Source organism: Argiope bruennichi, chromosome 6, assembly GCF_947563725.1.
Source record: "Argiope bruennichi chromosome 6, qqArgBrue1.1, whole genome shotgun sequence".
NCBI classification, from domain to species: domain Eukaryota; kingdom Metazoa; phylum Arthropoda; class Arachnida; order Araneae; family Araneidae; genus Argiope; species Argiope bruennichi.
This window is the reverse complement of record NC_079156.1, coordinates 126,294,019-126,311,150: the sequence shown is the minus strand read 5'-3', so window position 1 is coordinate 126,311,150 and position 17,132 is coordinate 126,294,019. Positions and strand designations below refer to the sequence as shown.

The window sequence follows — 17,132 nt, the reverse complement described above, 5'->3', positions numbered from 1 at the left end:
AACGGAAAAAAATATGTGAAATTTGATTGGAGTAAAATGGATGCAGTGAAGCTTAAATCACTACCTGACTGATAGAATCACATTTGAATCCAAAATATATCGTATCTGTTAAAAAAAGAATTAAGAACTAAAGAAAATGGGGAATGAACATATGCTGAATGAGATAAATTCGTATTAACAGTGGAGTTATGATTTTTTTAAAAAGTAACTATCGATGTCTTCTAAATTAAATAAATTCCAGACTTCAAGAAGATATTTTAGTTCCACCTTATTTCATTTACTTACTAAAATTATTCAAGACTCCTCAATATATTACATAAGCGAAAAATGATTCGAATTTTCATATACCAGATGTTACATTAGAACCGAATTCCGGCACATCAGTTTAAAAAAGAGAGCTGTAGCAAATTGTTTATAAAGCGAGTTGAAATGTTATTTGTAAATCTATTGAATCCACTTCACTCAAACAAAATCTACGTTATGACATTATCCTGCAGCATTAAATTGCTTAGAAAAACTGAATTTTTGCTTAATTCAAATCAACAGCTAATTTTTCGTTAAAGTTAAAAGTTTTTTATAACAGCTAAGTTTCGTCTACATTTTCGTATAAGTTAATCTTTTTAATGGGATATTAATGGTTCGATATTTGTGTCAATCATGCAAAAGCACATATAATTACAGTGAGAATCACCATTGCTACTTTTAGAACACCGAAGATAATGTTTTCTTGCTAGGACGAACAGAAGAATCAGAAAAGCTGGGTGCTATATATGTAAGAAAGCTTTTTCTCATAACTGTTCTCTGGAGATACACATCAGGACTCACATTAGAGAAAAACGTTATAAATGCCCAGCATGTGGAAAGAGGTTCACGAACAGCAGCGATTGCATTAGGCGTCAGAGAATGCCTAAATGAAATCAATCTGGAAGTTAGAAAAATAACTCTCTTAATCTAGTATGAATCTATTTCAAATTCTATAGCGAAATAAAATTATTTAAATTCAATTATTACAATTTTATTTTTAAAATTACTGTATGAATTATACATGTTTAACGAAGTCTATTTTTCTGATATCAAATCTACAAATTATTGCATGTTACTTGAAGACTAATGAAAATCTTAAGCTCTCAAATCAAATGTGTTTACTCCTAATTGTATCTAGTTTTTAATTTTTTTGTGTGTGTGTGTTTACTTAAATGGTTTTAATATTGATGCTATTTCAAACTTGTTAATATTATGCATATATGTTCCTCTTCCATTCATTAAAGCAAATATTCTCCTTTCTCAGTTTACTTCAAATTTAAACATCTCCAAAATACAATGATATTTATGATTTCTAGTTTCTTCATAGATTTTCGGAAATGTTTTCATAATAACGTATATTTGTTCTAAATAATAATATCGATTATAACGCGTGCAAAATCACTTAAATCGATTAACAACTGTAATAATAGACCGCAATGCTTTGATTCTGAATTGATTTAAAGAATAGTTTATAATTAACTGTTTCATTATCTAATAATGTTTGCATTGATTCATAGTGAAAAACATTGATAAATGAAAATCCTTTTTTATTATGAATGACGAATTTCTCAGAGGATTTCTTTCCTTTATACAATCATGTCCAAAATTAAGGTCACAAAAATGTTTTTCAAAGTAATTTTAAATGACTACCAGTAAAATTTAAACAAATTATATTTTATATATTGTGAAGGACCGGTAACACGATATTAACCTTTGTTGGGGGAAAAAATGTGGTTTAGCATTAGCTTTTGAGGATCTACTGAAATTAGGCCGTTTAGGCATCTAGGATTTTTGCTTGCAATTTTATGAATATTGCATTAAAACAAAAAATTTAAACTGTTTCCAGTGAGAATGAGTTCTCATAATCGTTTAGACGATTCCTTGAGATGGAGAGCCGTTGGCAGGCTTGAAGCTGGGCAGTCTCAAGCGGAGGTGGCTCGATGGTTATAAGTGGCACCGAAAGTGGTATCCAGTTGTGGAATCAATTCCAAACAAGTGGTACTGTAACCAGGAAGGCCGGCCAAGGCCGTCACAGAGCAACGATGCCTGCACAGGATCGCGTTTTGGCATTACGCTCACGACGGCATAAGCTGACAACAGCTCCCAAACTTGCTCGTGACCTTGTTGCTGCGTTTGGAATAATAATTTCCAGACAAACAGTATACAGACGTCTAGCAGAGCGATCCCTTTATGCCGGACGACCAGTTGAGTGCGTCTCTTTGACTGCATCCAACAGAAAAGCCCGTTTGTTGTGGTGCCGAACACATCAAACATGGGCACAGCAAGAATGTGGGCGTGTTCTTTTTAGTGATGAGTCGAGATTTACCGCACCGAGTGACACTCGTCGAATCTTCATCTGGAGAGAGTGAGGAACTCGCTGTCATCCCTCCTAGTAAAAGAAATCGACAGATTTGGTGGAAGAGGAATCCTTGTCTGGGGTGGCATAATGTTGGACAGTCTTACACCACTGCACATCTTCGATGCGGGTACTGTCAATGCACATCGTTATAGGGATGAGATCCTTGAAGCCTATGTGAGGTTGTTCCGGGGTGATTTTGTCCCAGATTTCACGTTTATGGACGATAACGCGCGTCCACACAGAGCCCAGATCGTTGATGATTTTCTTGAGGAAGAGGATAATCGACGTATGGACAGACCCTCGAGGTCTCCGGATCACTATCCTATTGAACATGTTTGGAATGGTCTAGGAAGAGTCATTGTACAGCATAACCCCCCTCCTAATACCTTCCAAGAGTTAAAAGTCACGTTTTTGGGAGAATGGGCGTTGTTGCCCCAAGCATTTATTTACACCGCCATAAACAGTATGAAAGCTCGTTGTGAAGCCTGCATAGCAGTGCACGGTGATTCTCACTCCATATTAGACAGGCTTTCCTCGGGATAAATGCTGTATCTATGATTCATAATGTAACACTTTTTGATATACCCTGTTTCTTAAAACCCAATAATAATCTTTTCCAAGTTGTTATGTGTCTATGTTCTTTCTTCCATTGTAGTGTACCTCTGTGCCAAATTTCGTGGCAACACAGTGAATAGTTTTTCTTTTTCACAGATTTTATGTTTGTGACCTTAATTTTGGACAGGAGTGTACATTGAAAATCGCGTTTCAACGGAGATATGTAATCCGTTTTATGAATGTTTGAATAAAAATTAGTAAAATGTATGTTACATAGTAGAGTTGAATATGTCTGTGATACTTTTTTTTAATATGCACTTTCAAGGTCATTTTATTTTTGGGAAATGGTTTTAGAACATGGAAAGATGTGAATACTCTAATCGGAGAGATGTTTTTGAAATATTTGTTAGATTTTCAATTAATGAAATATATATATATATATATATATATATATATATATATATATATATATATATATATATATATATTTTCTGTTACAAACTTCTGAAAATATTGCAGCATATATATATACTTTTTTAGAGTTATAAAAGTCAAAGCATTATCTTTTGAATGATAATAATTTATGCAGCATCTAATAAAATATAAATATTCAATCCATTCTTCAGAAATATACTAAGCACGTTTGGAAGCAATATATTTCAATCATAAAGTGAAATTCATTTGTTGCTGCTAATAATATATTCTAGTTTTTCTTCATTCTTAGTATTCAAGAAACGATGCATCAACTGATTTTTGTAAGTTGATAATTTTTCAGCATAAAGTATAATTTTAATAAAATTTTTGAAATGTTGTATTATTCATATTGAATGTTTAACTTAAATCAAACAATTTTTTAAAACTTAAAGGTTGCTATTTTTTTAGACTGTTACTCTTTTTTGTAATATAAATGAAGGCATAAAGGTATAGAATAAAAATGAGAATAATGTATAAATGAATGATTAAAATAGTTTTTAATACAATAATATGGTTAATATTATAATATAATATTGTTACGAACCTGTGATGCGGCTTCCCAGCATAGTGGTTCCATAGGAGGTCTCAGAGCTTGGTGACAAACTTGGCGACTATTTTGCGACTTGGCGATGAATTTGGCGACTCTGGCGCCAAAATAGATAATACCCGAAACATCGAGAATTTTCCCGACCCGTCCAGTAGGAACCGAGATACGCCTCGAACTTTCCTGATTGGTTGAGAGGCGTCTAGCCCCGCCTCCTGAGACCTATAAAAGGAAGCGGCCGCAGCTGCTAGGGCAGAGTAGTCGGAACCGACCTTCCAGAGATAAGCGGAGCAGCGACGGAGTAGAGCTGCTGTGTATACTGCTGTATGCTGCTGTGTATATTGTTGTATGCTGCTGTGTATGCTGTTGTATGCTGCACGTCTCGGCTGAAGATAATCATCTTCTGTGCTGTATATAGTTGTCGTCTTTGTGCTGTCCTGTGTGTTTTCGTGTAAATAAACGTCGTTGTTTCATTTTCTACTGCCGCCTGCTGATTGATTGTCCTTCACACCATATAACTCCCAATATCCAAACGAACCCCGGAAATTCCGTAACATTTGGTGTCAGAAGTGGGATAGTGTTTAATAGTGTATGGTGCTGATGTGATCCCAAGCAAAAATGGCTGATAGCGGTAATGGTGAGTTACTGGCTCTGTTGGCTGAATTGAAGAAATCTATGGAAGCTGGACAAGAGAAACTTTTGCAAGAAATGATAGCCGGACAAGAAAAACTTTTGCAAGACATGAAAGCTTTCACGGAAGAAATGAAAACGGGATATGAAGACATGGAGAGTGAAATGAAGAAAGACCTTTCGTCATGGAAAGAAATTTTAGAAGATAAAGTTAACAAAACTGAAGACATCCAAGTTATCACAGAAGAAATGGAAGTTATCACAGAAGAAATGGAAGTTATCACAGAAGAAGCGAGAGCCAAGTGGAAGAAAAGACTGAAGATCGAATGGAGACCTGTGCCACTGAAAAGGAGTTTAGCCATCCTGAGGATGAACCGAAGTTTAATAAAGAGAGGAACGAACAGGGAGAATGTCAAATAATTGCAGAACTGAAACAGTCTTCTACGAATGAGTCCCCTGAAGTGGAACCGAAAGTGCAGGCGCTTGGGGATGGAGAAGATGGACTTTCTTCGGACGGGTCTGTTGGTGGCGACCCGTGCTCGATGCCTATGGATGTAAGAGTTGATGCGACCCTGTTTGGATTGGATTCGTCCCAAAGATTGAAAGGGCTACCTCTCTGCAAGCCTCTTAGTATCTCCTGGCATAGTGACACGTAAGAAGACTACATGGCTGGAATTGCTGATCCTTGTTGTCACGGCCTCGATTTCCTCCAAGAATTCGGCTTTGTTGTGGATTCTCCAAGGAGTGTCATGCAAGTAGGTGCCGAGGAATCTCCTGTATATCCGGTCAAGTTGTGTCGTTGCAGAAGAGCCCTTCCAGTAAAGGCAGATGTCATTTTCAGAAGATCCAGTGGGGAGAGCTGCGAACAATTCTCAAGTGTCGAGAATAGGCGGAGATATTCCCGCAGAAGCTTTGACGATGAAGGCGAATACTTGGCTTTCGAGTGGACTTCAGAAGGCACTGTTGGATCATCCTGATATACGATTGGTTCGATGGAAGAAGTTTAAAGTGACCAACCTACCAGCTTGGCAAGAATTCATTCCGGAGGCCTCTACTACGATCGAGCGTTTCGCTCCATGGGACATATTGCATTTCAAGAAGAGGAATCAAGTCTGGGTGTACCATCCGAAACGACGAAGAGGTCAGAGTCAAAATCATTGAGAAGGTTCGGATGGATCTTTAGTCGCCGCCAAATCAGTAAACGATGCCATCTTCGAAAGACCGGAAGTCGCCAAACGCATCAACATCATCACATCATTCGGAAGACTACGCCAGCTGTTGGATTGAAGGGGGACTGCCCGGGACGTGCAGTCCTTAGGAGGGGGACAATGTTACGAACCTGTGATGCGGCTTCCCAGTATAGTGGTTCCATAGGAGGTCCCAGAGCTTGGCGACGAATTTGGCAACATTGGCGCCAAAATAGATTATACCCGAAACATCGAGAATTTTCCCGAACCGTCCAGTAGGAACGGAGATACGCCTCGAACGTTCCTGATTGGTTGAGAGGCGTCTAGCCCCGCCTCCTGAGACCTATAAAAGGAAGCGGCCGCAGCTGCTAGGGCATAGTCGAAACTGACCTTCCAGAGATAAGCGGAGCAACGACGGAGTAGAGCTGCTGTGTATACTGTTGTATGCTGCTGTTTATATTGTTGTATGCTTCTGTGTATGCTGCACGTCTCGGCTGAAGATAATCGTCTTCTGTGCTGTACGTAGTTGTCGTCTTTGTGCTGCCCTGTGTGGTTTCGTGTAAATAAACGTAGTTGTTTCATTTTCTACTGCCGCCTGCTGATTGAGTGTTCTCCACACCATATAACTCCCACTATCCAAACGAACCCCGGAAATTTCATAACAATATAATATAATAGTATATATAGTTAACAAAATTTGAATTTAATAAATATTTGTCAGAAAAAAAGCATAGATAAGAAGTTACAAGAAGTGTTTATTTGAAAACTTTATTGACTTCAAATTCCGGCGAACAAATTGGATATTAAGCACGACCAGTTATACAGAAAAACAAATAATTTCTAGAAACTAGATAATTCCTTTCTGGATTGATTCTTGATTGAAATATTTAAAATATATGGGATTCAGAAATGTTTAGCATAATTTTTATCTTCCTTTGATTACAGATTAACATGCATATAATTGAAATAACTTTTCAGCCTTATTAAAGGCAATATTTGACACTAAGTTGAAAAATATATTTTGTCTTTAGTGTGAAATAGTATAAATCAAAGTTTTTGGATGCTTTTAATGTGCTATCTTTTATTGTTTTGAAGCACAATAAATGCAATTAGCGGTTCTAATATTTAAAGCTTTGATCTCTTCAATGATACTTTTATTATTCAAAGTTTTCGCCCGTCATGCGTTGAATAAATAATAATGGAGGCATATCAGTGTAAATAGCATTTACCATTTTCTACTCTGCATCTGTTTTTTGTTTCATTTATTCTAGCCATATTGGAAATTTAGAACTCAAAAAATTATTTAATAAATAATATTAAGTAAATCTCTTGAATAAAATATGCTTTTTGACTAACAGCTATCAAGAATACATTTTACATGTATGGGTGGTTTGACTCATACAAGTAAACACCGCTTTGTGTTCTCAAATATTTGTGATATCATTTCAATTATCTTAATCTGCATACCAACTGAGTTTTAAAAACAAATGGAATATGATCTAGAATGCCTATTACTGTCGAAGAGATAGCATAGAAATATGGGTACTGGGTGGAATTTTATAATATGAGTTCCATAATTGATTCGAATTTATAACTTTGAGTGTATTTTGATGATTCATTTGAACAATCAAAATTTTCGTCAATTTAAAATATATTTGTCTATGAAAGCAGGTATTATTTAAAAAAATGGAAGGCTTGAATTAGATTTTAAAATAGAATTGCACTGCCTATAAAATAGAAATTTCCCTTAGACATGCTTTTATCAGAAACATTTCTATGAATTTTCCCCTCTTAACTGTACTTGCAAGTAGGAAATGGTATAAAATTTCTTACGATTCTGTCAAAGAATATTTTGCTAAAATTTTTATAATAAAATAAAATTTTCTTTTCTTTTCAAAATCTTTATAAAATATTTCGTATTTTTTTATTTTTTATTTTTATTTTGAGTGGATAAAAATATCATCGAATTTATTTTTATGGTCATTTGCCTATAACTTATAATTATGTAATCAGATTAGGAATAAAAGATTGTTTACAAGTATAATTTCAGTACTTGTTACTGAAAGTACTATATCAGCAAAATAAAATTTGGGAATTTTTTTAATTCCTTTAATCATATCATTTTTAATATATTAGAGTTTCCTATTTCAAAGCGTTAACGAGCTTACATTTTAATATTCATTAAAAGGCTACTCAAGTTCCAGCCTCTTCATTAGACAATAATCCTAAATTATATATTATAGTTTTAATAACTTTCTCAATAAATAATTATAACTTCAAAGTTTTTATTAGATATATAAGCTGTACTATTTTACAATCATGTTTATTTTTCAATAACTTTTTCTCATTTTCTGTCTTTTATTCATTTGTTTTCATTTCATTATATTACATTACAAGAATGGGAAGAAATTTTAAAAAAAGGGTCTATTTAAATAATTTTTAGTATCTTATGATTCAAAAAAAAAAAGATAATAATACTTACTTTAAAATTTTAGATAAACGAATACCTTAACATTTAATATTGAAATTCCTCAACATGAAAAAATAAGCGACTCATAATTTCTTGGTCATTAACAATATTAAAATATAAGATAAAAAGTTAATAAAAGTGAAATTAATCAGTTTCACTTCAACAATGAAACATATTGCTGTAAAATAAATTTTAATTTCTTTTAATTTGTTAAAAATTTAAAATACATTTATACATCTAAAAATTGTATCTTTGAAATGAATAAGCCTCGAATTTTAGTATGATTTGAAAATAATTTTTTGCTTCTGAAATTATTGAGGAAACACGCCAAAATTTCTTTTGTTTTATAACCAATGAAACTGTTAGCAATCATTACAAAATCCACTTTCGGATCTGCAAACTGCCGATATTTAAAATGCACATGTGCCAAAGCTGGGTTTCTATTTGTGTAGCATGTGTCAACACATTTTCCTTTACTATTATATACAAATTATTGAAAATAAAATTCACATTGAATTCACCGAATTTATTCCTTCATTGCAAATGCCCACAAAGAATTTCTTAGAAAGCAAAAAAATATCGCAAAGATATTCGAATCTTATGTCTAACATAAAAGCACTTATTAAACTATTTACAAAAATGCATTCAATATTTATTGTAGAGCATAATCTACAAAATAGGGAAAAAGGGATTACTTGAGAAATTCGTCATTAATATCGCCCTAGATTTTACGTTTAATCTAAATTGTCCAATTGGAGCTAATATTCATTCTTTAATTAAACATGAAGTTAAAAAAACATAATTTATTACACCAATTCAAAATCGAAGTGTTGCTGTCGATTTTAACAGTTATTAGTCGATCAGAATTTCAATTAAAATGTCTTAATGAATGTAATAATGAGTGTTTTATTAGAAGGGAGCTCAGACCTCTATGTTTGGTTTAAACTCACAAGAACACAACTCACTAGGATTAAAAACTATAAAATAGATTTAAAAAATTAAAACAATAAATACTTAAATATAAAATCATTTAAGCAGAAAAACATACTTTCATCGTCAATAACAAATTAAAAAAATATGGCTTATAAGTTTAAAATCTATAAATGTACTTCGTCAAAATAGTAAAATTCGTAAAAAAAAAAATAAAATAAAATTGTAGCAATGACAATATTTTCAACTCAGTAATGAATTCGAAGGTGTTTCATACTAGAGAAAAAGAATTATTTCTGTACTTTGCAAATTAGTATCACTCGTGCTTTCTTTTGTGATGACTAATGCAATCTCTTCTGTTTGTGAAAGACTTTTCACAAGCTGGGCATTTATATGGCCTTTCTCCAATGTGCGTCCTTACATGCCTATTAAGATTACCCTTTAGAGAAAAACCTTTATTACAAAATTCACACACATGAGGCTTTTCGCCAGTATGTACTCGATAATGGATGATGATATATGATTTGTGACTGAATTTTTTTCCGCATATACCGCATTCAGAAGGCTTTTCGCCAGTATGTATTCGATAATGGATGATGAGATTACTTTTCAGACTGCATTTTTTTCCGCATATACCGCATTCATATGGCTTTTCGCCAGTGTGCGTTCTGTAATGTCGGTCGAAATCTGATTTAGAAGAGAATTTTTTCTTACATATATTGCACATAAAGGGCTCATTGCCAGTGTGTGTTTGATAATTCGGTTTAAGAGTATCTTTCCTACTGCAGGTCTTAGGAAATTTTTTCTTACGGGCACAGATTCCTGAAGGTCCAGCCGCAGCATTGCCATCTTTTTTGGTAGAATGAGGTTCATTCACGTAGGTAGTCATTTTCGTCTTCTTACTTTGCACCTGAGAGTGTACTTCGGATGAAATATGTTCATCATTTACACATTCTGACACTTGCATTTTGCAATTTTTCGGCTCTTTATGTCTTGGCGGCAGATCAGGATTCTCAGTTGAATTCGCATTTCCAGAAACATTATTGTTATTTTCTGAAAGAGCATTTCTGATAACATATTCTAAATCATCCATAAAATCCTTTTTATCTTTTTTCAAAGACTGCGATTTGCTCTCTTCAAGAGATATTTTACATTCTTCATCAGGTTTCGCATGCATCAGATCCGATCCAATTTGATTTGGTATATCAATACCACTCGATCCGGCAGCAGCTTGTGATCTGTTAAAAGTTTCGAAAAAGTCATTTTCATGTATGTTATTAGATTCAGCATTTTCTGAAGAAGCCGTAAAAGAGGCATTTTTATTTGTTTGGACTTGAATCGCTTGAAAATCTGAAATGGGATGAAAATATGAACTATTAGAAGGATTTCTTAGTTGGGCATAGTTGGAGCTCCCTGCAGATTTCGTAGACTTGTTACTTTCATTATTTTGAAATAGAAGCAAACTTCTGAGCACTGATCTTTTACTTTCGTTTCGTCCAAAAGCTTGAATTAAATTCTGAGAATTGTCATTCGAATTTTCCGTAGATTTATCGTTTCCTTCTTCAAGGTTGTCATCGGATTCTGCTCGCTGTTGTATTGAATACCTGTAGTCTAATTTCTTGTGAATGAAGCAAGTGTGATCCTCACCACGTATTATTATATTTCCGCAACGTCTGCAACGGCATTTACCCATTATTTTCACCCAAAATAATGTTGTCTTATCATAAATGCACAATAAACTTTTATAGAAGCGAAGAAATTGAGATTTATGTAGTTATAGCAGTTTCATGCTGTAGGCGTTGTATTGAGTTTTTATATTTCTCAGAAATTTCTACAGTTAAAACAGATTTGAAACTTCAATAAATTATGAATTGCAGGTTTCTTAAATAACATACTAGAGCCCCTTGTACTAAATTTAAATACTACACTCGATTCTAATAATGAAAACGAGGCCTGATATTTAACATCAGTCTTCGCTTTACGTGATTACCTATTTTATTATTTGAATTACCTTAACATGGAAGTCAATTAAGTTAATATCAAAAAATATTACTTTCCGTACTATAACAGTGTTAGCGTGGGTGATGCATGATTTTTTTTTAACCTGAGTCCTCTAGTTGGTTCGAATTGATTGCTTTGAGTGTATTTTCATGATTCATTTGAACAATCAAAACTCATGATTCAAAATCTCATGATTCATTTGAACAATCAAGAATTTTGAAAATATTATAAAACAAGAGAAAAATAAAAGTTTAAGATTTAAAAATAGAATTATACATGTCTATTAAATAAAAAGTTACATTTTATTAAAAATATTTTCTATGAATGCAATCACTCAACTGCACTAATAGATATGAAATGGTTTGAAATTTAATGAGATTCTAATAAAAAACTATTAATCAAAATATTTTACTGATTAAATTAAGATTTTTATTTATTTCGTCGCCCCATAAACCAAAAGAAGAGATTCAGTTTCCTTTTTATTTTCTGCCGATAAAAAATTTTTTCAAGGCATATTTATTATTATTTACCTCTAGGATATGTTCTATGAATTAGATTATGCTTGAAGAATTATTTTGGATCGGGACTGAGAAGTAAGATAACATCAGTAAAATAAAACCGGAAGCAAATCCTGCAATCCTTTCATCTTTAGCAGTTTGGGGGTTTCTATTTTAAATATTTCACTAGCATAAATTTTGCTGATAATTCACAGTATGTTCCACGTCTTTTGTCCATTGCTCTAAATTAAAAGGTCCATTTTTAAGCACGTAAAGAAGTGTACAGAAACATTGAGCACACCGTTGCTACTTATTTTACGCACTCAACATGCTGACAAGTACTGAAAATTAATTTCTTTAGAAAAAATAATTTGATATAAATAAGGGAATAAATATTCTTATATAAATGCAAATTTTGTCTAAAAAACAAACATGATGCAACATATTTTCCATAAAAGGAGATCTGGTATTCATTACATGAAAATTAAATCATAATGCAAATTGCATTTTCACTGTAGTTCCGTGGTACTCGAATCCTTCAACTGACGCTGGTTCAATTAAATAATGTAACATCCGCCGCAGGATGTCGACTCAATTTTGACTATCTAATTTTTTTTCATTTCATGTACTTGTAAGGGAAAGCAATAATTTAATGCTCATCAAAAATTAAGTCAATTTTATACCTAGTAAAATCTTGAGCCAAAAATTCAGTATTTACCACATTTATCTTTAATTACAAAATTTAGTCTTCTGGAACATTATAGATTGGATTCAAAACCGGATTATAATTTTTAGTGTGCAATTTTCCATAAAATTAAAAAAAAAAAATTGAACAAATCTAAAAATATAAAACAAACTAAATAATAAAATTTCATAATAAATGCAACTTATATGGATACACGCCTTTTGAATTTCATAAATGCTTAGAAATATAAAGACGTAATCAGGAGAATAAAGAAACAAATTCTTTAATAAGTAATAATCCTAAGTTTTGTTCAAATAGTCTTCAAAAAATTGCTCAGCATTTTAAATCGAAGGCGCCATTCATTGCAAGTGTATTGAATATAAATGAAGGATAGCATAGTTTAAGTTTAAAAAAGAATTTAATATTCGATATGGGATCAGGTATTAACACAGGAAATAATTGTACATGCACAAAGCAACTGTATATTTTCTTAAAACTAAAAGATCTGCACAAGTCGTCGTTTGAAAACTTTGGAAATTTTATTCACCACTTGTAGGAGGAGGATGTGTCATTCAAATATCTAACATAAAGTTTCACATCAAAACAAGAAGAAGAAGAAAGGAACATTATAAAAATATGTGAATTATGTTTATAGCAAATTTATCTCGGATGTGGCAAAATAAATTAGCTTTTATTCCTTTTGTGAGCAACATTGAATACTGATTTCTTTAATGTTTTTCTTCCTTTCAGTTTCGAATGAATGCTACCTTTTGTAAGAAGTATTATTTTTAGTATAACTAAGCAATGCATCTGCAATTTATTTCCAAGTATGGAATAATAAGTTTCAAACTCATGCACCATAAGCCCCCCCCCCAAAATCACCGTCGGCTTTCAGGAAAGAAAAGAAAAAAAAAATCAATCTCACCATACATTTATTTATTATTTTTGCCGATAATTCCCTTTTTTTACTCTTTCTACCAAGGTACATAGCTCATTTAACAAATTGTACTCGGAAAAGTATTTCGATGAGTACATATTCATCTAATACAAAGACATTTTAATTGCTCCAAAAAATAAATATATTGTTAAGAACCTGTGATGCTGCTTCCCAGCATAGTTGGTTCCATAGGAGGTCCCAGAGCTTGGCGACAAATTTGGCGAACATTTGGCAACTTGGCGACGAATTTGGCGCCAAATTAGATTATACCCGAAACATCGAGAATTTCCCTATCCGTCCAGTAGGAACCTAGTTACGCCTCGAACGTTCCTGATTGGTTGAGAGGCTTCTAGCCCCGCCTCCTGAGACCTATAAAAGAAAGCAGCCGCAGCTGCCGAGCAGTCGTGAACCAGTGGAGTCGAAGAAAATTCGGAATCGACGCTAAAGAACTGGCCTTGCAGAGATAAGCGGAGCAGCGACGGAGCGAAACTAGTGCTGAACTAAGCTGTGCAAAAACTGTCTGCAGTAGAGTCTAGATATAATCTTCTGTGTATGCTGTTGTTGCTGCACATCTCGGCTGAAGATAATCGTCTTCTGTGCTGTATATAGTTGCCGTCTTTGTGCTGTCCTGTGTGTCTTCGTGTAAATAAACGTCGTTGTTTTATTTTCTACTGCCGCCTGGTGATTGAGCGTTCTTTACACCATACAACTCCCACTATCCAAACGAACCCCGGAAATTACGTAACAATATATAATTGTTTGAATTTGAATTCTCCCGTTTAATTAATTTTCGCCCTCTTACTACTCTGCAGGTATTTTTAACAATCAAAATTAAATAAATAAAGCGTCAAAATGGTGCACCGTCTTGAATTTTGAGTGAGAGTCACCATCCGAGTGCAAATGGATAAAGTCTGAAAAGGTAATGACAATCTGATATCATCTTCAGCCTGTTCATTTAAGGTATCATTTTCAAGCAATGTCTTCTATACAGATAAATAAGACACTTACATTGGTCAGTACTCATATTTCGAAATATCATTTATCAGTGAAAAGATATAAAAACACTGCGATTGAATTTTGTAAATGTTCTGATTTTTCTGTAGGAAATAAGGAACCAAAAAATAACCGGATCGAAACATCCGGGGATCTGAAAAAAGAGCCTTTTTCACCTTAAATGACTCCAGGAATACGTTGGCATAAGAAAGAATGTATTTTCGGTATTTGTTCTAAAGAAACTGAATGTAAATGTAGTCTTTAAAAACATTAACGAAAGCACACTGGGAAAAAACCTTTCGAGTGCATGTTTTATCAAAAACTAGTTTCTTTGAAGATAATCTCAAAAAACATATCAAGATAGACACTGGCGAAAAGCCCTATATGTGTTGTATGTGCCATAAAGCTTTTTCTCAAAATAAGGCCTTTAAAGGTCCTATTCGGACTCACACTTGAGGTTGATCTTATAAATGTTTAGTTTATGAGAAGACTTTCAAAAGCAGCAGGCATCGCAGGACAAAACATTGATGAAATCAGTCAGGAAATAAGACAACTATTTCTTTTTCTAGAGTATAAAATTACTTCAATTACTTTATACAATTGAAATTTGGTATTTGTATTTATTCCAAATAGAAAAATTAGTGACAACAGGAAAGCCATTTTTATTATGACTGATGAAATTCTCAGAGGATTTCTATTATTTATACATTGAAAATCGCATTCTGCCGGAGATATGTAATGCGTTTTATGAATGTTTTAATAAATAGTAATAAAATTTATATTACTTTTAGAATTGAATATCTCTGTGAGACTTCGTTTTTAATAAAAACTTTGAAGTCATTTCCTGTTTAAAAATTAGGTTTGGAATGTGGTATTATTACTTCCAGGTTTCGTATTGCATTGCCGCACATTACGGCTGAATAAGAGATGCATCTCCCCTAATCTAAAGGATTTCTGATTGTGTTAGGATCCAGTCTTTACAGTTTACCTTGGAAATTTTACCTTCGTGTCTAAGCCAGAAGATCACCGTGAGAATTTGTCATGTTTTCTTCTAGTCTATCTCTTTTTACTAACAATTTTAAAAATTGTGTAGGGGGTGAGGGAGGGAGGGAGTGCCTGTTAGATCAATAGATACCAAATATGGCACAGATATGCTTTGGAAGATGAAAAAGTGCACTTCGAATTGATTGTCTCAAAATTTAAATAAAAATCAAGGGAAATTTGTGAGTTTTTTTTTCTATGGATTACTTCAAAAATTATTACAGGAAGCAAAGACTTTTACACCATTTAACTTTTTTTTAATTGCTATCTTCAAGATCTAAATTATTAAAGTTACCTTTTCCAGTATTTTCTACAATACATCACCGATTACATTTCAAACCGTTTTCATTGTTCTGTCAATTATTTTAAATCTTGGTTTTCTTCCTTTGTTGGAAACTAAAAAAAATGGCTTCTATTTAATATTTGTTTAATTTACAAGACGAATAAAAAAGTTAAATGACAGCAGAGTGAAATTAAAAGTACAAATAATTTTATGTTACCTTATATATATATATATATATATATATACTGCATTAGGATATTATGGGTATTAAGATGGTTCAAATAAATAACGAACAGAGCTGGTACAAGGCTATTAAATATAGTCAACCAACTGATTCTCCGACCTGTTACGAAGGCCCATGGATTTAAACCATTAAGTCTGAATGACCGGACCGCCGCAACAGCAACACTGGTGGGAAGTGTGGTTGAGTTCTAAGGGCCATCACGGGCTACCGGTGCTACCCTCAAGGAAGAAAGTACGTCCCGTCATCAATGGGAGGAGTCAGATCCCCCAGCTATTTGTGTACCCTCCAGGGTGGCGAGATCCAACCCCCATACCGGAAGCATCCCATCCTCATTTCGAGGTGTCCCCCGGGGGTTTGGTACAATGGATAGAAATAGGTTTTTTTCATTATTAAATTGCGTTATCAAAATTTTTGCGTTTTTCTTTAATGAACATTACTTTGATTATTTTGAATCGTAATTAACGACATTAACTATTTGAATCTTTAAAGCTTCACTCTTTTCAATTATTTATTAATTTTATTTATTATTTAAGTGTCATCCTAGCATGTATCAATTTACATTTTTTTTTGCGTGTGTGTGTAAAATGTCTTTAACTATAAACTTCTCCATTTACATTTATTCATTTTTTTTAAAATTTATTCAATGCATCAAATAATTTTGAAAGTCTCAACGTTAATCAATAAATAGTAAACAATTTTTAAAGTAAAACTCTCGAATAAAATATACTTTTGGATTAACCGCTGTCAAGTATACATTTCACATTTATGGTCGTTTGACTGATGTAAGTGAAGCATGCTTTCTGCTCTCACTCTGTAACTTGGAAAAACATGATTGGAAGAAGAGAGAGGAGGGGGGGGAGATGAATTTCTTAAATTCATTCTGGAAACTTGAAAAGATAAATTACCAATTAAAAAGGTTACCAATTTTAAGAAACCTAAAAGATTCTTTTTAATTTCTGATACTTAACATTTCCTTTATTTGATACTTGAAGTAATAACATACGTAGGTATATGAATATAAAGTGCTACTAACAATGAGTACTAAATTCAAGTAATGTTCGAATAAATTTATTTGAATTAGGATGCAACGAGCATTCAACGGAGTTTGGACGGCTTGAAAATAATCATATTATTGTTATTCTTAGTATTGTTATTCAAACTTTGTATAACTTGAGATTTCTCTAAATAGAGGTCTCATTTTCGTTAATATTTTTAAAATTTTGAAAGTGATTGCTTTTATTTGCAATTTAAATCTCTTAAACCTGTTTTTGTTTTTTT

General features: G+C 33.0%; 1 protein-coding gene across 1 annotated transcript; it reads right to left on the bottom strand.

Annotated features, from left to right (window-relative positions):
• Nucleotides 1-9,489: 9,489 nt before the first annotated feature.
• Nucleotides 9,490-10,866, bottom strand: LOC129971990 (zinc finger protein 37-like). Its single transcript, XM_056085968.1, has one exon. It carries the CDS (start codon nt 10,864-10,866, stop codon nt 9,490-9,492), a length of 1,377 nt encoding a protein of 458 aa, XP_055941943.1.
• Between the last annotated feature and the right edge of the window lie 6,266 nt (nt 10,867-17,132).